This window comes from Zootoca vivipara, chromosome 2 (genome assembly GCF_963506605.1).
Source record: "Zootoca vivipara chromosome 2, rZooViv1.1, whole genome shotgun sequence".
Taxonomy (NCBI): Eukaryota; Metazoa; Chordata; class Lepidosauria; order Squamata; family Lacertidae; genus Zootoca; species Zootoca vivipara.
Genome location: NC_083277.1, coordinates 78,538,002 through 78,558,987, shown reverse-complemented (window position 1 = coordinate 78,558,987; position 20,986 = coordinate 78,538,002). Strand labels below are relative to the sequence as shown.

The window sequence follows — 20,986 nt, the reverse complement described above, 5'->3', positions numbered from 1 at the left end:
CCACCAGCCACAAATTAGGAAAATACTTATAGCTGGGAAGCCTACCATACAGATTTGGAACCCTGATAACTTATATTTAAATTATGATACAATTTTAAAATCTGACAATACTATGTCAGCAGCAAAATACTGAACTGATGATATAGTAGCTGATTCTGTATTCCATTGCCATTTTTTCGACAGGACATTTTCTTTCAGAGTACTAGGAAGCAAATTGAATTCTGGAATCTCTGTAGAGTCTACCAAGAGAACCTCCTTATGGGTTTTTTTCCTAAATATTTTCAGTACTTCTGCAAATCTTGTCCCTGCTATTTTGGCTACATAAACAGCTGCACTCACAAGTCTAAATATGAGACATACAAGGAATGACACGAAGGGTGAAATGAAAAGCTTTTGAAAAAGTGAAAAGTATTGCCAGAGGTAGTAATCTAAAATATGACCTCATATTAAGATGAGATACAAAATACTCTCAGCAATAACTCTTATGTAGTATGCAGCTGCAATTCCCATTGAATTCCTTCAGACTTTTTTTCTGAATAGACATGATAAGATTCCATTGTAAAAAGAAGGGTTGTACTTTCAGCGTTTTCTAAATGTATAACTTTTTAAATTGCAGATTTTCACTGTTAAATTTATGCATTAATAATTTACATGTGACAGAATTATGGTTATTGTGTTATAACTTTGAAAGTAATTGATTAATAGGGTGGATAAAAACAAAAACAAAAGTAGCTGTAAAATCAGGCTTTCAAACATGGAGGTCCTTTACATAAGCTTTCCTACATTTATGCAAATGAAGAACATTATCACATAAAATACAGCAATAATAACATAATTTCTATATTGAGATTGATGCAGTAATAAGCTTGTGCTTCCAGTGACTCAAACATAAGTGTAATACGTTAAGCTGTGGAAAACAGGTTGAAAAATTGCCACATTATAATACTTTGTGCATGCAAAACTATTGTCAAGGTATAGCAATTATCACACACAAAAGCTACATACAGTAACAAAAACCACATCTTATATAGGAACCTCCCTTCTGACTCATAATATATGATTGCAGTCGGTTACCAAAGTTACAATGACTCATTCTAATCATTAGCGCAAGAGACCCCTGGCTGTGACTGTGTAATTTGGACTCATTATATGACAGAAGGGACCTCTCTGCTGCTTCTTTTCCTCATATGGAAAATAGGTCTGTTTAATGCCTACAAGTGCAATATAATAGGTCTTTTCCATGTAGCGGAAACACCAGCTTTGCCAAAGAAAAAGAAAATGGAAAAAGTTTACAAAAACCACCTGTTAAACACAGTCTCTGTAATTCAAGAATTCAAGAGATATACAGTACTTCTAAGAAGTGTTAATATTTTTGTCTTTCTTCAGGTAACTTCTGATTATGGAGTTTAGTTGTTGAACTTACATTGTGTGTGACCATTAAAAAATAACATCACCATAGACTAAAAAGGGAGCGGCTAACACATTGATTGCACCTGTCTTTCAGATTCTGTGCAGGACTGTCCACGTAATTGTCACGGGAATGGTGAATGTGTGTCTGGAATTTGTCACTGTTTTCCTGGCTACCATGGAGCAGATTGTGCTAAAGGTAGTGTTATATTTGTCTTCAAATATTCCTCATTATGTGTTTTATCCTGTGCTATAGGAATCATTTGTCATTGTAGTGAAAATGATTTGTGTAACATTTTACCTAAGACATATTGGAGTTCTGTTTTCCTGTAGGGCTTTTGAAAGCGAGACTTAATTTCTGTGCTACGCTATACAAGAAAAAAAGAATCAAATGTAGAGTGAGTAGCAGCCCAGTCCTATAAATGCATCTTTCCATCTCCATCTCACCCCCAGAAAATATCAACATTAAATTGTACAGTTGATAAAGTCCAGGTTTGTTTAGATCATTGACACTGACATCTCTTTTATTCTCACACTAGTGTAAAGCTTGTTGCATTTAATCCTATGATTTTGCAGAAAGTATTTTGTAGCATGTTTTTCAAGTGTGAGGCTTTTTTATGTTGCTGCAACATTTAGGACTTAACAGCATAGAGCTATTATACTTTTAAAGTATACTATATTTAAGTTGTTCCTAAAGATTTTTCCTGCCAGTTAATTCCAATGGGACAAACACTAGAGTTAGGCTGTCCACATATGTGGCATACAACACACAAAGAAAGGTAAGTAGTAGTAGTAGTAGTAGTAGTTACTATTATTAATATTATTATTATTATTATTAGTGCATATACAGTAGCATCTATTAATATTAATACTATCAATGTTTATATTGTAGCTGAACCATGAGATTTCTGTTGTACACATTTTTAGGATCATGCCATTATATATGGCATGATCCTTCTCTGTGTGGGGAGTCTTCCCATGTGATTTAGTAACCTGATTGCCCAGGGACAGGAGGAGCAGTACATCTTTGGGTGCAGTGCTGAACGTGTGGTCCCACAACCCCTTTCACTATGCTTGCGCTCCACATATTAGTCATGCATGAAGGCTAGTATTGTGATGACATCTTCTGGCTACATGATGCCTGTTTTCTTGTAATCCCTCTTTTTTTACAATCTGTTGGATATATGCCTGAGAATGTTTGCACCATCCAGTCAAGCAGTGTAAAGAAGAAAATAAATTTGTTAGGAAATAGTAAGACAACATTTTCTCAAACAACAATAACAGTTTGAGAAGTAAAGTGTTGATAAGTCATCTTTTAACAGAAGAAATCTAATGACTGCCCATTTTGGGGATACAGCTTAGGTTGAAAAGGTGGCTATTTAAGTTGACTAGAGTGACTGGAGAGAGAGAGATAGTTTTAACTCAGAATGGTATGATTTTGTCATATATGTGAAAAAGAAAACTAATGTTGTAATCCCAGTGTATTAACCGTCTCAGTATGCTACTTTGTAGAACTCATAGTTGTTTATTTATGCGGTAATAACAGTAGGAATAATAATGATACTTGTTACCTTCATGCTGTACATTGCAAAGAATATTTGCTATGCCTGTTAATCTCTGGAAGTGAAATTTATTTATGTTTTAAGTTATGTTCAGACATTTATTTATGTTTTAACGTATGTTCTTTGTATGTCTCTACAGGAAAAATTCATTTCATTTTTTAAAAGGCTTTTAGCCAGCTCTTAAATTACTTAGCCAGTTTAAATGCTGTAAAGAAGCAATTTTTATATATGATGGGAGAAATAACCAAGGCAAGGAAAAATCAAGGGAAAGTATGTCTTGCGCAAGGGTTATATTGTTACATGATATTCACTTGCTGCTGAGATATCCATTGTACAGTATCTTCCTTAGTTGGTTGTCATGTTTGTTTCTGCATCACTCTTAAGTTAAAACAAACAAACAAAACAACAACAACCCTGGACTCATTTTCAATAAGCTACACTTTCTCTATGGGGTCCAAAGGAATTCCAAACATACTTACTAGGGAGTAAGCCCCATTGGACACGGTGGCTGTTACTTCTGAGTAAAAATGCATAGGATTGCATAGCACATGCCTTGAAAACTGAAGGCTTGCATTACTTTTGTAAATGATTAATATAAATAGGTCTGTGGCTATTTTAACTAACTTAAAGGGCAGTATTTGATTCTGAGATATGTGATTCATAGCACACAGAGGAATTAACAATGCAGACCTATGCATGTTTATTCAGAAGTAAGACCCAATGGGACTTACACCCCAGTGCATGTGCCTAGGACTGTGCTGTGAGACACATCTAGCAATATCCAGTTAGTGGCATTTACACTATCATTTAAGCAGATAAGCTTAAGCAAATAAAAATAAAAACCATTTGTTTACATTAATGAGTTTAATTGAATTTTGTTATCTTTAGATAACTAATTTGTACTACCACCACCCTGCTACAATTACTTCCCCTTTCTGTCCATAAAAGTGTTTTGCCTTCTTAAGCTCAGTTTTTTTGTCAGGATTCCCTCACCCCCCCCCACCCTGTGTGGTTTCATCATTTTACTGCTTTCACTTTATTTATTTTTGACTGCTGTCAAAGGATGGTCCCATTTCAATAAGTATCAATATAAGTGTAGGTTGTTGTTGTTTTTGTAAATTTCATTAATAGCCTTCTATTTTGTTTTGTTTAAAATAATTCAGCCCATTAAACACAGTGCATCCATTCTCATGTTTAAATGCTTACTGTTTCTGCATCACTCTTAAGTTAAAACAAACAAACAACAACAACAACAACAACAACAACAACCCTGGACTCGTTTTCAATAAGCTACACCTCTGACAAGCTGAGTGCTCATGCCATATCCACTATGTTACATGAATGCTTGTGACCTCCTGTATAGGAACTTGACAAGGTAAATTTCAAATTAGTGGGTAAGTAAGTAGATACCGGTACTAACTACTGGAAATGACAACTCCTGCTGGTCCACATCTGTCACTGAAGGCCAAACAATGTTACTGTTAGAAAACACAGACATTGGCTTTAATTACACATTGGTGAAAGTATGTTGTCATTCTCCAAATATTTAGTTGCTCAGCAGCTTGTAGGCAAAGCAGGGGCTCTCACATATGCAAATAACAAAAATGTGCAGGGATCCAGGGGTTGTCATAATGGTACCAGGCATACATTTCCCTGTCTTAAATAAGACTAATGAAACTTTAATCATTGTTGCTCACTTCTCGTGCAGTTTTTAAAAAAATAGAGAAAGGCTCAATATCTACAAATCTACCATCTCATTGCGTTCTTCTTACTCATTATACATAGGGCATTCACAGCATTTACAGAGTCTGGGTCAGAGGGAGAAGTAATGTAATCAACAGGGGCATTAAACCATTGCTAGCAACATGGGCATAGTCAGGATTTATGTTAGGGGGGACAGGCTTCATGTTAGGGGGGCAGAACCTCAGTTAAGTATTTTTTTATTTACTTGATACTTAAATTTACTTGATTTATGGGGGCAGCTCCCCTCCCCCCCCCCGCCTCCCCTTGGCTATGCCCATGGTTAGCAATATAGGGATTTGTAAATTTGGCATGGACCTATTTAATTAATAACAGTGGGGTAACTATGGGACCCAGGTGGCGCTGTGGGTTAAACTACAGAGTCTAGGGCTTGCTGATCAGAAGGTCGGCGGTTCGAAACCCTGCAACGGAGTGAGCTCCCGTTGCTCGGTCCCAGCTCCTGCCCACCTAGCAGTTTGAAAGCACCTCAAAGTGCAAGTAGATAAATAGGGACCGCTCTGGCGGGAAGGTAAACGGTGTTTCCGTGTGCTGCTCTGGTTCACCAGAAGCAGCTTTGTCATGCTGGCCACATGACCTGGAAGCTGTCTGCGGACAAACGCTGGCTCTTTCGGCCTATAGAGTGAGATGAGCGCCGCAACCCCAGAGTCGGACATGACTGGACCTGATGGTCAGGGGGCCCTTTACCTTTAACTATGGGAAGGAGTTCAATGTTGCACTCTTTTGATCATTCTGTCAGTGCAAGCTTGCTAGATGGAACAATCCCGACACAGTGTTCTGGTGTTCCCTTGACCCTACAGAGTGGGTTGGTGGAGAGGAGAAGAAAGAAAGCTGGGTTGGAAAGCCGGATCATAGATTGTTAAGTGGCCTGTCCCTGTAAATATGTTTTAAAATGTGATTTCTTCACAGTACTAATAGGAAATCCTTCCAGTAGCACCTTAGAGACCAACTAAGTTTGTCATAGGTATGAGCTTTTGTGTGCATGCACACTTCTTCAGTGTTCGGGGGAGGGGGGCACAGTGCTTTGGTGGCAGACCTAACAGAGGCAGTCCACCACAAAGGTCAGGTCCACCACAAAGGCATAAAAGCCAGCTGTGCTGTGGTCAGGCAGCACAGTCCAGAATTGGTCATGCCTCCCAACTACCCAGTATGTTCTGGCTCTGCCTGGAGGAAAGTAGGCAGAACTTGTTATGAAATTACTCTGTTGCCAAATTCGGGGCCATGGCAGAATTTCCCTGCAGACAAATTGGGCCTGTCTTGGGGTTCTGCCTTCCTCATAGCAACTGTCACAGCTTTGGTTGAAAGAGGCATTGGGTTGGATCCTTTAGTCAAAAGCTAGGGGATGGCTGGGTGCCCCACCTCTGGATCTTGGAGCAAAATTCAGGGCATGCAGGTAAAGGGGTCCAGGGGTAGGGTTCTGTTAGAAATTCCAGAAAGGGACTGATGGGCCATAGAACACCCCAAATGACAACCTGGTGGGATCGCCCTATTCAATCTGGATCATAGGGAGATCCTTAACCCCAGGATCAATCCTGACTGAGCTATTAGCCAGCAATCAAGTTGGCTGATTCAGGATACATACCCAGTGCCTATGCCAAAATCAAATTGCATCTGTAATCAATAAAGTTGTAGCCGTTTCAATCCCACCATAGTGTCTTGTCATTTTGTTATATCTATGCTTCCAGACCCTTCCCCTCTGTGAGCTCCTGCCCACTGTACAGGAGTCCTCAACGGTTTCCTTCCTGAGTCAGTATCCAAATCTAATTGCTCCATGCTTCTCTAAATTTGTGGCTGCATTTGGATTTTGTGTACAGTTCTGGTTGCCTCACCTCATAAAGGTTATTTTAGAGTTAGAAAAGGACAACCAAATTGATCAAGGGGTTGGGACATTTCCTGTTTATGAAAAGGTTACAGAATTTGGGACTTGTCAGTTTAAAGGTGACATGATAGTGTATAAAATTATACATGTCATGGAGAAATAGGACAGAGAAACTTTTTCATTCCTCTTTCATAGCACTACAACTTGTGGATATCCACTGAAGTTATTTATAAGATTCAGGATAGATATCTCAGTCGCATAAGAGGCAGTGATGGCCACCAGCTTGGATGACTTTAAAAGAGGAATAGACAAAATCTTGGGGGATAAGGCTATCAGTGAATACTACCATGATGGCTATGTTCCACCACCACGGTTGGAGGCAGTAATGCTTCTGAATACCAGTTGCTGGAAACCAAAGGAGAGAAGAGTGCTCTTGTGCTCAGGTCCTGCTTGCGGGTTTTCCACAGGCATCTGGTTGGCCACTGTAAGAACAGGATACCAGATTGAATGGGCCTTTGGTTGGATCCACCAGGTTCTTATATTCTTATGTCTTCGCTCATCCTTTTCATCCTTTCCGGTTGCTCATAGCTGCTGGCACTAGCAAGTCTTGAACCCAGTGATCTGCCTTCTGTTATTCTTAAAGGCTTTTTTTTAAACCCAAGCAGCTTAAGTGCTTATTGATTGAGAACTTTTATAACTCTCAAAATGGAGGCATCCTCATATCTCTACAGGTATTTAAAATGAATTGAATTAATCATGGGCTTAAAAGTCTCTAGTGATCTTGGTTAACTTCTCTGGGTTTAATTAAAACATCTGTGCACTTTTAATTTATTGATTCATCCAACTCATATGTCATGTTTTTAACACACCCCAGCATGCTCTGCATCATTTTTAACCCGATTTCCACTTAACTAAAGCAATTAAATTCACCCTGGATTAATTAAAGCATCTATACTTTAGTGCTTAAGTCAGCGTGTGCTGCTTTCCCCACATGGCTTCTGAATGTCAGGAATTTGACACACCTGATGATTTTTTTGTCCTTCTGTGATTCTCTTTTTTGCCTGCTAATGTGTAGTTTGATAGCACTGGAATAGGAAATTTAAATTACCACCACAGTTCTCATTAGGAGAATGGTCATACGTTTGTGTCTCTGTATCTGTTTCTCTTGCAGTTTTTAAAACCAATAGTATTGAATGTAAAGTAATATAAAGCTGTGTGTGTAAGCCTTACCTGGTTTTATACTAACTGTACCACAAATGGCAAATCAGTGGCCCATAGTTTTACTTACAATGAAAGAAGAAGTAAGTTGTAAGATAGGGAAAAATATATCATTAAATGTTGCATTTCTGTTTGAGAACATCCCAAAGTATCCCTCAGTGAGTATCATCCATAATTGGGAATCCTTTTTCGCTAGATGGTTATCAGCATTATTTATGGTGATCAGAGACTCCTGAGAAGGTCAGTTTGTGTGGTAAAATTGGTATTGTGCACTTACAATACCAATGTGACCACATTTCAAAGGCCACTTAACAATAAAACAGGGTAACAACCTCTATCCCTGTCTGAAGTCTGTTAAAAATGCAATTGCTGGTACTACTAGAGAAGTACTACCCTGAAGTGACTTCACACAAAAACAATACGTTTTTATATTTGTCTTTTTAATTTTTATTTAAAATTGAAAAGCAATGTAAACTATTTTTTCATTGTATTTCAAAATTCAGAAAATAACAAACCTATATAGCTTATATTTCCAATATTTCCATTATGTAAATGGAACCCACCCTCAGAATAAAAAGCTTTTGTAGCAACAACCAGCTCTTTATAACAAATTTTGAACCTAAGTTTCATTTGGATGGAAGCTAGACGAGCATGATTCAAGAAAACAGACAGTGTCTCCTGGTCTCAACCAACGGGACAGCCACCCACTGTCCAGAAACTTCTCTGCTTCTAAATTCAACATTTAGCTATGCATTGTCAACATGAATGCTTTGAACAACCAGCCATATTGGAAGTTTAGTGTCAGCAGGGAATCTATACTTGCTGGTGCCAAACAAAACATGCAATTTAGTTAGTCTTATCTTTCCTATATAGCAGGCATGCAGATCTTAAGGAAAGTTAGCCTGAGAATTTGGTGGTGAAAGAGAGAAAACTGGGATTAGGAAACACTGTCTGAAATTCATATTGAGTAAAACTAAGGAGACAGGAACTGTCAGTATGGGGGTGGGGGGGCTGGCCATGTGAGAACAGAAATAGGAAACAAGAGTTGGAAACAGGTTTTTTTTCTTTTGGAAATGTCCTGAATGAAGATGGAAATGAAAGAGGGAAAATAGTTGAAATTGTTTTGGGAAAATATTTTAAAACATACATTCTGTTTTAAAACATACATCCTCTTTTAAAATATACATCCTGAAGACTGTGCTGGGTTTCAAGATTGGAGGGCTAAATAAGATTATATAATTCTGACAGATAAGAACACCCAACATCTTCATCTCCTGCTCCATTGCTTGGAAAGTAAAATATATTGCCTGTTTTTGAAGCATTTTGTTAACAACTGAAGTTTTTTTCCAGGTTAGAATAAAATTAGATATGGAATAAGTTTGTAGTTTTCAGCTTAGACCCTAGTGAACCACCATCCATCTCTCTCACTGGGGAAAACATATACAATATCACAGCAGCAGCAGTTTAATTTCTGCTAAAAAGAACATTTTGGCTTGAGTTATTACAGATGCAGAATTAATTATCCTCTTGAGGAAGGATTCTCACAGGGTCAGCTTGAAGAGCACTGGTAATAAATTGATTGCACATCTGTCTACAGTATACTTCCCAGTGGTCTGTGGAATAATGAACTTCTGTCTTAAATTGTCATTTATTTCTGAAATAATAAAAGACAGGATTTACACCATACTGTGTAATACAGCCCAGTCCTTAAAGCTTCAGCCTGCTCCAATGAGTGCTTGTGCTGAGGGAGCAGGCTGCAGTGCCCTGCACTGGCACTTGGCTTTTCTACACAGGATTAGCTCCCCCTTTGCTGCAGCACAGCTCAGCGACCCCGATCCTCAAACAGTTCCAATAAATCAGATGTTTCTGCACACAGCAGCCTTTTTAGGGAAGGTTTGCCAAGTCACAACCTTATACACAAATCCAATGTCTTTATTCATGGCTCCCTCCCCCTTTGACTGCTGTTACGACCGGTTGTTTCTTAAGATGGCTGAAATGTTTTTAAAGCTGCGTCATATCTCAGCAGTTTCTTGACAGGTTTCCAACTGCTAACAAGTTTGCTTCTCTCTGATATCCATAAATTTAGGGAACCTTCAACCACATTCCAAACAGATCCTCAATTATAAACTTTATTTATAATTTGTATTTTCAATTCACATAGTCTAATTCCAATTTCCCTTGCTTTCTAAATAACGGCTCATCCGGAAGGAGGGTATTAAGTAGATATAAAACACAATTATAAAGTTTCAGCCTTCCCCTTCTGTTCCGTCGCATACCTTCTAATCTGATGAAAGACATTCCTCAATCCTTTGTTTTCTCAGTGGCTGTAGTTTGTAGTATAAATCTCCTTCTTTGTCTGAAGCATGTCCACGACTCATATCTAATTTCTCTCTTAAATCATGGAGCCTGTTTTCGCTCGTAGAGATGGCGTCCGGGGGATCCGAACTCCCACGGGGGCTTTCCACCCAGGGCCCCCCGCTTCTCCCTTCTTCCGAGGTCGAAGCTGGTAATGGGCCACTGCGGCTGAGACTGCACCCCCCATACCCTGGGGGGGCTTCAGGAGGCTGCATACTCCCCTCGGCAGCCTCATAAATCAGCCCGTGGGGTCGGAGAGATGGAATTTTTTGTTCGGGTTTTTGTTAAATTGGTAGCATGAGAAACCATCAGATTACTTCTTCACACAATCAACTCTAGGACAAGCAATTAACACTGGGCAGAAAGCCAAGGTCTGCTTCTGCCATAGTAACAGCTCTCTCATTGGTTGATGATTAGCACTGAGTCCTGTTATCAGAAAAAGCTAGCACAGTACGTGGTGTGGTGAGTGTAGGAGGAAAGGTGCTGTATCGGTTGTGTGTGTGTGTGTGAGAGAGAGAGAGATGAAAGGATTTATTTTACTTTGTTTTTGAGTTCTAAAGTTGTACATAGAAACTCTGGATTTCTTTTATTTAATAAATCCTGTAAATAGTTATTCTGCGTCCAGACGTCTAGTCATTTAAGTTACCGCCAGAAGCTTCCGGAAAAACCTGCGCGAACTCTGCTGTGTTCAGGCTGACACTTAAAACACTAAGATTTTCAGCCATCTTCTACTGCGTTCCAAGTGGAAGTCCTTATGTACTGTTTTGTATGTGTTGCATTGTGTAACATCAGCATGGTATTTCCTTTTTTAAAGACCTTTATTCAACAATCAATACATCATCAGCCACAAATCTTACATATATCTATTTTACATTCCATTCATTTCAAAATAAATATGATTTAAACTAATTAAGTGGCTATCAATAATCTTTTTAGAATCCCTTGAAAACAAATGAGTTTAGTCCGCTTGCTCCTTCTGTGAGCATAATTCCTATGCATGGAGGGATCCCCATCAAGCACACCAGGTGATTACAAAGAATGGGACAGGACGTCTCTGCATGCAATCATTGATTGAGCTGAAAGATGAGGGTTAGGCAGGATATGAGAGATGCACCGAGACCTTCCATTCTTGGAGCAGCCTCACACAGCACTTATAAACACATCTCGGCATTAATAAAAATAGCTAATAGCTAAAATAGTAATAGCTTACAGTCATTTGATTTTTAAAAATGACATTTCTACAAATATATACATAAAGTTCGAAAGCACGTCAAAGTGTAAGTAGATAAATACCACTCCGGCAGGAAGGTAAATGGCTTTTCCGTGCGCTGCTCTGGTTTGCCAGAAGTGACTTAGTCATGCTGGCCACATGACCCAGAAGCTTTATGCCGGCTCCCTTGGCCAGTAAAGCGAGATGAGCGCCGCAACCCCAAAGTCGTCTGCGACTGGACCTAATGGTCAGGGGTCCCTTTACCTTTACCTTTATATAACATAAGTATACCTTCATGTTAATATGCACATACTCAGGTCTTCATGTTTTTGAATGGGTAAAATGTAAGGCGTAATAACAGTTTTCTATAACATTTCAGTTATTTGTGTTAAGGACATTTGTTCATTATAATGTATCTTTTATGTAATTATTTTGACTTAGAGCCCAACTAGTCTGAAGGGTCCCTTTGTTTAGATGTTACTAACATGTCAAGCAATGTTCATCCGTAATAATACTATCTCTGTTCTTGGTTTTTTAAACTTGTTTATTTTATTGTGTTTTTTAATTAAGGATGTTTTGATGCCCTATTGTATTTGATACTATATACCTTATTTGTGTATTGCTATAAAATGCATGGAAATTATTTTTCTTTCATATGCAAAGATAGTGCTGTAATATTAAATATCCACAGTTGTGTGCTGCTTGATATAGAGATTTATTAAGTAATAGATTTCAGATTATAAATTGTGCAAAATGAGAAAGTGAACCTATTTACTGAAATTATATCCACTGCTGAAATAAAATTCAATTCAGACCCCAAAGTTGGGGTCTCTTTTCATCAAGCATAGGTTGTTCAGTAAAAGTTATTTGCATCTCTCATAGATCTATAGGTCCTCAAAGATCAATCAGAGGAGCATGACTTGCATTTTCCATTAAATCACAATTTGAAGTCTGTTGCTTACTAGTATAGTCTTACACATATCCTTGTGCACTGTATGTGGATATATATACATGGCATGCTGTTATCTTTTTTTCTCTAATTCAATTTTCCAGCTGCGTGCCCAGTTCTGTGCAGTGGCAATGGACAATACACCAAAGGAGCCTGTTTGTGCTACAGTGGCTGGAAAGGGCCAGAGTGTGATGTACCAATAAGCCAATGTATTGATCCTTCATGCGGGGGCCACGGTTCTTGCATTGAAGGGAACTGCGTCTGCTCTGTTGGCTACAAAGGCGAAAACTGTGAGGAAGGTAAATGCTACAATACAAGCTATATTTTTGCAGCTTTTGTTGAGTAAAGGGGGCGAGAGGACAAAAAGAAATGTGCCATAATGCTGTGGTTACAATAAGTATAATAGTACTGGACAAGAATCTCAGGAATTCAGTACCTCCTGTGTTATTGGCTGGTAGAACTTTTATTTATACTTCTTTTCTGCCATGTACTTAAAGTCCTAATCATTCTACCAATTGCAGAATAGTACATACCAAAGGTAAATCTGAGTGATTCTTTTGTTGAAGAGTCCAGATCCATCTTTTCTTTCTTTTGAAATATGGATTATATTTATTGAACGTTTTTAAAGTGCAAAATGCAGAACAAAACAAATAAAGAAGACGGTTTATAAAATGGCATAATTGGAAACCCATAAAAGCAAACACTTCAGTCATAATTAATTCAGAAAAAGAGGAACCAGATTTGAAAGACTACAGGTATCCATGTCACTTAGTGACCCCATGTAGAGTAAATTATTATTGTTACATGCAATCATGCTGAATTAAAGGAAAGTAGATGGTACACAGAAAGGACGGCAATTTAATGAATTCTAAAAAGCACTTTGTATTGAACATTTAAGTAGTTGCAGTTTTCTGCAGAAGGAGTTGGGGGCAAAGAAGAGAAGTGGAATAGAACATGACCATATATGGCCAACAATGAAGCTTTTTAATGATTTTTGTATATGGTTAATTTTTGTAAGGTGTTGCATGCCATAAATGGAGAGATTTCATTTAATACTGCTGCTTTCATAAGTATACTCCACTGTGCCAGAAAATAAGGTGCTACAGTAGAAGCATGCAAAGTAGCTGGTTCCATGTAGAAGATATATGCTATCAGCATCCAATGCTATGTTCCTACTAAATTATCGTGTAAGGAATGCATGTGACAGTATGGACAGGTCTCTGTCCTTGAGCATACCCTTCCTCGGGGGAGGAGTATGTCAAATTTTTACCTACATATTTAGAATTCAGTGTCAGGACATACTTGTAGGCAAAGGAAGCACTCCTTTCAAGGGAAAGTAAGAGGTAATTTGAAACACCTCCAGCTTCCTTTTATATTAGCACATATTGCAGGAATAGTAGAAACATGCTGATTTGCTTCAATCTCTTCTAAAGTCATTTGCAAAGACAACTTCCTTGTTTAGTGCACTTCCTTAATTGCTGAGGTAAAGTGAGTCCTGCTGTGGCAGTGTGTGTGCCACATGTAGGTTCCGGATCACAGGGAGGCTTCTAAGTGCAGGAGGATACACTTAGACTCTGCTTTGAGATCTTTCCATTTGAGAAGATGATGCAGCAGGTGGGAGCACTGTGTGCAGCCCTGGCATCATCTCCATGCATTAACTCCACACAGTTTGGAATAATGTGTGAATAAGGCTATTGAGTAAGTCTGTAGCTGAGAACAGTTTAAGACACAAGATTGTCATGTGTCATGTGAAAACAACCCATTGAAAAGAAAATCGAGAGCAGAGGAGCAGAGGGATGTACCTGCTCAACAGTGAGCATGCTCGAAGCATTTTGCTGCCTCATTTGGAGCCCAAATGACATGCACCCCTTATACAGCTAGAGCCACACACATTTAAAAGTCTTGCTGCAAAATTCATACGCCAATTCCCTTCCAAGTTGCTTTACCCTGCTGCACAGAAAAGCCAGCCCTGTTTCTGAAGCCTCTGATAACTGGGGATTACGGTTGATGGATGCATTTTGCGTCTCTATAAATGCTTTCTGCCCCCCCCCCCCTGCTGTATAGCTGTAAAATAATAAGGTTTGGATTACCAGCCCTCTAATAATCTATTTCATAGTAGGAGATGTTTTTTTTGTGTGAGGCCTGTTCCTTATCCCTTATCCCCTCCACTCCTGAAACTCAACCTCCCCTGATGCCCCACCTTGCCCCAAATATGCCCACTTGACCACTTTGATATGTTCCATATTACTTGTTTTGCAGTTGTAAAATATCAATCTTTCAGTGTAGCAGTACCTGTACTTTGGAGCTCCCTGCCTACTGATATCAGACAGGTGTCTTTGCTGTGCTTTTTTCAGCATGTGTCATGTTTCCACACATCCTCTCCTGTCAAATCAGTGTTGTGCTTTGTTTCTGTGAGTTTTGGTGTGAACTGAGCAGAACATAAGGCTCAAGTTATTTTTTAAATCATATGTCTCTGGCTCCACTGTTTTGAAATTTCCTTTACAATGTATGACGTTTTAATAATAACATTGCTGTCCATAAAACCATGAGGATTGAAGCATGTGCCTTTTAGTTATCTCACCCCCCTCCCCACTTTAAAATCCACTTTAAAGGTGCATAACACTAATATCTCTGGACCTTTTGATTGTAGTTTCTTGCTTAACTCTTTCATTGCCCAAAACATGTGTATTCATCTTTCCAAAGGTGCTACCATGCAAGCCATTTCCATCCAGTTCTGCCAATAATATAATCCTTGGGGTGGGAGGAGGAATTAAAGATGCTCAGCACAAAAATGTGTAAACATTTTTATCTGTAGTTTGGCAGACATTATCCACTCAGGAGTTGGGGGGGGGGCTACTTTGCTTGCACATTTTATCCATTTTTGTCAAAAGAATTTTTCCATAATGCGGAAGGCACGAGTTTCATTTTCCAAGCCGACTCCAAACCGAATTGGAGAGCTTCCAAAGCACTTTGGAATGAATTTTGCTCTTGTTCAAAGCACGGAAGTGGGGGCTGGACCAAATTTTGTGAGCAGTGTGAATTCCCCTACTATCTGATCTAAAGCTTACTGAAGTGAAACTATTAATATTACCTAAGCCTTTAATAAAAGTGTATTATTTCTCTCTCTCTCTCTCTGTGTGTGTGAGAGAGAGGGGGGGAGGGAGTGATTGATAATCACTACATTATTGCATAAAGTGCTTACAAATACCTGGCATTATATGTACAGTAGCCATGCATGCATATAGTAATGCTGGCTTTCAGAATGTATACACTGCAGCTTTTTGTATCCGATAGAGTTACAAGGGCTCATTCATCTACTTAAGAACTACTTATGAGATGAGCACATTTTCCTTTGAAAGAAATGCTATAATAGATTTTCAGAATTAAGCCTAGGAAATGTTAATGCTGTATAACACATTAATGTTTATAGTCCATAGTCAATTATTACTGTTAATGTCTATACATATGTACATACTCGTGACATTTTGTTATTCCATTTCAGCTGTCCTTTACAAGTCATAGTAGTCAGAACCTGTGTTGCCTTTCCCTCAAACTAGTTTTCATCTTCAAGTTATCAGAGTACAGGAAAGGAATACTATCAGCTACAGGCAGATCACCTTTGTACCGCGGTTCCTTTACATTTTCCATAAACACTTGAACATTAATGAAATCCTGTTCTTTTTAAAAACTCTTTGTGACTGCTAGAGTCTGACCTTCCTTTGTGTTAGGGAAAAGGTGCAAATAATTTCATCAAAAGCATGGAAGGATAAGAAATTTGAAAGATAAATCAATTTTAGAAAGCAATGTGTTTTAACTACAAGCATAGAAGGTGAAATAACATGACGAGAAAGGTTAAAATAACCTTTTGCACGCCTCATTTGAAAAAACAGACTTCCATAGTATTGGCACATGTTCTTTTAAACACTTTCATTTTACAAACATTATGCACAGTTCTTCAAAGGTTTCTGAATACAGTAGAATAGTACAGGATAAACCTGTGGCCCTTGAGATGTTGCTGGACTACAACTCCCATAACCCCTGGCCATTGACCTTGCTGGCCCGGACTGATGGGAGGTAGAGTCCAACAACATCGGGGGGGGGGCATAGCTTCCCCACCCCTTTAGTAGTGTAGAAAAGGAATAGTTAGGCAGTTCCTCAGTAGTTTTAAAATCTTGTTGCGTTGCATTGCATTTCAGGAATTAACACAGTAACAGAACACATAAACATACCTGAATTTTTATTAAAGGGTAAAAATCTTCTCTATTGATTTGTGCTTTTGGAAAGAATGATCAAGGTTGATTCATATGCTACTTTCCAGCTAGGAAATGGAATTGGATACTGTAGGTCAGCATTTTTCCCCCGCTAGCTTTTTATTTCAGATATTCATCATAGTCATATCGTTCAAACAATTTACCTGAAATGGCCATGGCACCAAAATCAATATTTGTGATCTACAAATTTTGCTGCATAAACACTGTTACTCTATTAAGTCTGCACACAAAAATGAAAATAGCTAACTTGTCAGGCTTCATTCAATGCAATTTGGGGTAGAAAGTGAGTGAAATTAACAAATTAGGTTAGGTTAACAGTGTTTTTCTTGTCACTTTCATGGCTGAGTCATTTTTCAATGGCATTTAACTTTGTAAGTGTAATTCTTGGCCCTGGAGGAGCTTACAGAACACATTGTCAGGGAAACTCCTTGACCTTCTTTTTTGTCCTTGTGGGAATAAATTACATTCACTCTCCCTTTTTGTCAATCCATGGAGGCTTCATCACTAAATGAGTTCTAATGATCTGACCTCTAAGGGGTGGCAGATTCTAAGTCTCATATTGTTAAGACAACTTTTGAGATGCACTGTCTAAGTATGATAGGCTCCATCCACAAATCCTTTCTGAATAATACTGGACATCCTTTTAAAAAGAAATGGGCTGTTATTGAGCTTCCGGTCCGTCGCGCTGGTGGAGTAGGACGCAGGGACTTCGCGCTCTGAAGTCCCTGGCTTCGTGGAGGGGGGGGAAGTCCGCAGAGCGAGCGGACTCCCCGAAAAAACACCGGGTAGAGAGTCCCGGTGACATAGCGCCCAGCTGCCTGCTCCAGACGCGATTCCTCCGCTGCCCGAGAGCTCCGTAGAGCGATCGAGAGCCAGCGGAGTGGAGTCGCGGGAGCCATTTTTGGGTTTCATCTTACCTCCTTGAAGTGAAGCTCCAAGTCCTCAGCCTGCAAGCGACGGATTCTTCCAGGAAAATAAAAGACTTTTACAAAGTAAGTCAAATCTCTATTCGGACTTTAAAAATTTCAAATTTGAAGATAGGAAGAGATTCTAAAGCAACGGAAGCCGATCTCTTCCAAATGGTCAATCGGGAGGCGCATTAAATATTCTCAAGCCGAAAGGGGAAAAGTTTTTTTCTAGATTGTGGACCGGAGAGAAAGAAAGACTTTTCCAAACCTTCCCAGCCCCCGGTGTCGGTACCCCTTGAGGTTCAGCAGTAACAAGGGGGAAGATGTTTTGACAGCTGTCAAAAGCTGTCAAATTGCTAAAGGACTAAGAAAATCGATTTTACTGTTGTGGATTGTAAAAACTGATTGAAGAGGATTCAGAAGTAACTTAAGTGGAATTTAAATTTTAAATGTAATGAAGTTAAAGACAAAGGATAAGATCAGCCACGATGGAGTCGACAATGTGGTAGAGAGGAATTTTCCAGCACCCTTTGGCCCTTATCTCTGGTCTGCCTGTGGTTAAGTGAACTATGAAAACAAAGTTTTCTCGAGCCTTCCAGGAGGCTGTGCTGAACTATCTACAAACATGGGAAGATATTTACAAGGAACGGCAATGTTTGAATCCAACAGAAATGGAGAATGAGGTGCAAGATCAAGATTTAGAGGACAATTTTGATTCTGAGACTGTGTGTGCGGAGCAACAATTTGAGGATAATTTGGAGACTGATTTGGACCAAAAAAAATATGTGTTGGATGATGAAAAACAAATATCTGAACAAGGAGACGAGGCCGACAAGGAGAAACAAAGTGAAGAGAAGATTGACGGAAATGAAAATCCTGGAGAGACTGAAATGTGGAGTGGTGTTAGTGAAGGGTGGGATAGGCAGGAAGAGGGGGGAGCAAAGGCCTGGAAGTGGAAGTGGGAAAGAATTGGTGTGGGGTGAAAACTTTAGTTTAAGGTTTCTTTTCTGCTTGATGAATAACGGTGTCTGAATCTTGGCCTGCTAAAGCATATGCTGATCCAATTGGGGGAAGGGACATTGGGAGGGGGGGAAGGAGAGATTTTTAAAAGTTCAGGGTTAAGAGTTTTCTGGAGGGAGCAGAAGAATGGCTGAGGAAATATGATAGAGTTTGTTTTTAATATTTTTGGTGATCAGAGAGGTGTTTGGGTAGAGAACTGCCTGTCTCCCTCTCTTTACTCTTGGCATCCAGTGGCAGGGGGTGTTTGGAGGGGAGAGGGAGGGGTGGAAGGAAACCCAGACACAAAAATGGAACCTTTTGACTGCTGAACCCCTCGGGTTACCCTAGTGGCAGGAGGGAACTCGGAGGGGGGCAGCATGAAGAAGGAGGAGGATTAAGTTAATATAATAAGAATAAGATTGTGAATTAGAATAGAAAACCCGCCATTCTAGTTCATTCTAGTGCAATTCTAGTTCATTCATGGGTCTTGCGCAGCAATCCTACTTCCCCCAAAGATTAGGCTTCTTGCAATAAAGAAAGTGACTGGGGAAATGCAATGAAAGTGTGGGATAACAATTGCTTTGATGCAACATCATCTGACTTCCTCACAAACAAATCAGAATGAATGCTTGTTAAATACCCAACATCATCTAGCCTCCCTGTGAACAAATCAGAAAGAACAATCAATAAAGAGGTCATCTGGAGGGGATCTTGTATCCATTAATGAACTTTGATACATTCTCTCTGACTTATTTGCATCTCATTCAAGGTAATTGGATGGTGAATGCTTTTCATTCCTTCTCCATTGCTGTCAAAGTTTGTTCACATTTAAAGGGGACGGCTCTCCTTTTGCATGCCAGGAAGCCGCTGTGACTGGGAGTGCTTTAGCTTAGTTTAGGCTAGTACAGCAACTAGCTCATAGTCACACATTTGAATTAGTTCCATTTAGACTGGATTATGGTAACATAGCAGAGACATCACCTTGCCGACAAAGGTCCGTATAGTTAAAGCTATGGTTTTCCCAGTAGTGATGTATGGAAGTGAGAGCTGGACCATAAAGAAGGCTGATCGCCGAAGAATTGATGCTTTTGAATTATGGTACTGGAGGAGACTCTTGAGAGTCCCATGGACTGCAAGAAGATCAAACCTATCCATTCTTAAGGAAATCAGCCCTGAGTGCTCCCTGGAAGGACAGATCATGAAGCTGAGGCTCCAATACTTTGGCCACCTCATGAGAAGAGAAGAATCCTTGGAAAAGACCCTGATGTTGGGAAAGATTGAGGGCACTAGGAGAAGGGGACGACAGAGGACGAGATGGTTGGACAGTGTTCTCGAAGCTACGAACATGAGTTTGACCAAACTGCGGGAGGCAGTGCAAGACAGGAGTGCCTGGCGTGCTATGGTCCATGGGGTCACGAAGAGTCGGACACGACTAAATGACTAAACAACAACAACATGGTAACACAGTCTAACTTCAGCTAGTCAAAAATGCTGCTGCAAGGGTTCTGGCTAGTGCTGGTTTCTTGGAGAGTATAACTTTACAACTATGTCAATAGTATTTAGTAGTCTATTTCCAGGTACAACTCAAAGTGGGAGGTATAAGTTTAAAGCCCTAAACAAATCAACTTTGGACCATAATATTTAAAGAACCATCTCCCCCGCTTTCCCATATGAATCTGTGATAAACTGGTGATGCCCTTCTGCGCACAGTCACTACTAGAGGGCCTTTTTCTGTTGTGACACTCAAAGCAGACAACCCTTCCCCAAAAGATTTGTTCGCTTCTTCACAAGTGGTCTGTTGTTCAATGAATAAAACACCTCTTTTTCAGCAAATCTTTGGTCGGTCTGCTGCTTACATTTTTGTTCATTCATCTGCTACTTGTTTATTTGCTCTAGATGCTACTTGTAATTGATTGTTTAGATTGTAATTTTTTTCAGATGGTTTAATTTTCTTACCTACAAAGCAAATGTATACATCTTTGGAATCTATAAAACAAATTAATCTTAAAGGGGCAAACCTCTGGCTGGTATTCTTGGACTTTGACAATGCTAGAGAACCTCCTGATACACCTTTTGGCACTATGTATGTCCCTGATATCCTCAGTGGGATTAAGGATGCAATCCTACACACATATAGGACTAAGTCCCATAGAACTTTGGAGGAAACATTTATATGACTGTGCTGTAATTAAGTCCCACTGACAGCGAGTCTTACTTATGAGTAAACATGCATAGGCTCACACTGTGTGTCACCTTACGCTAAACCAGTATCTTTAGAATTTTGTTTTAAACAATCAAGGCTGCATACATTTAAAACATGCCTCCCCCCGCCCCAAGAATCCTAGGAACTGTAGTTTGTTAAAGGTACTCTGTAAACTACTGTTCCCATCCTTCTATGGTGTGCATAGAACTCAAGTTTTTCTTTCATAAAGCAAAATGCCAGAAGATGATGAAAATGAGGGTTGGAATTTCTGTATTTTATTCTTAGCAAAACTTAGATGCTTCTAAAGGTGCATTGTTGTTATTATTT

General features: G+C 39.4%; 1 protein-coding gene across 4 annotated transcripts in view; it reads left to right on the top strand.

The window, feature by feature from the left end:
• TENM2 (teneurin transmembrane protein 2) overlaps nucleotides 1-20,986 on the top strand; it is a 645,216-nt gene that overhangs the window by 516,347 nt on the left and 107,883 nt on the right. For all 4 annotated transcript variants that reach the window (XM_035105136.2, XM_035105139.2, XM_035105137.2 and 1 more), the window contains 2 exons: nucleotides 1,505-1,606; nucleotides 12,383-12,577. In XM_035105136.2, the coding sequence (XP_034961027.1) occupies nucleotides 1,505-1,606; nucleotides 12,383-12,577 (297 nt within the window). The remainder of the gene's footprint in view (nucleotides 1-1,504; nucleotides 1,607-12,382; nucleotides 12,578-20,986) is intronic.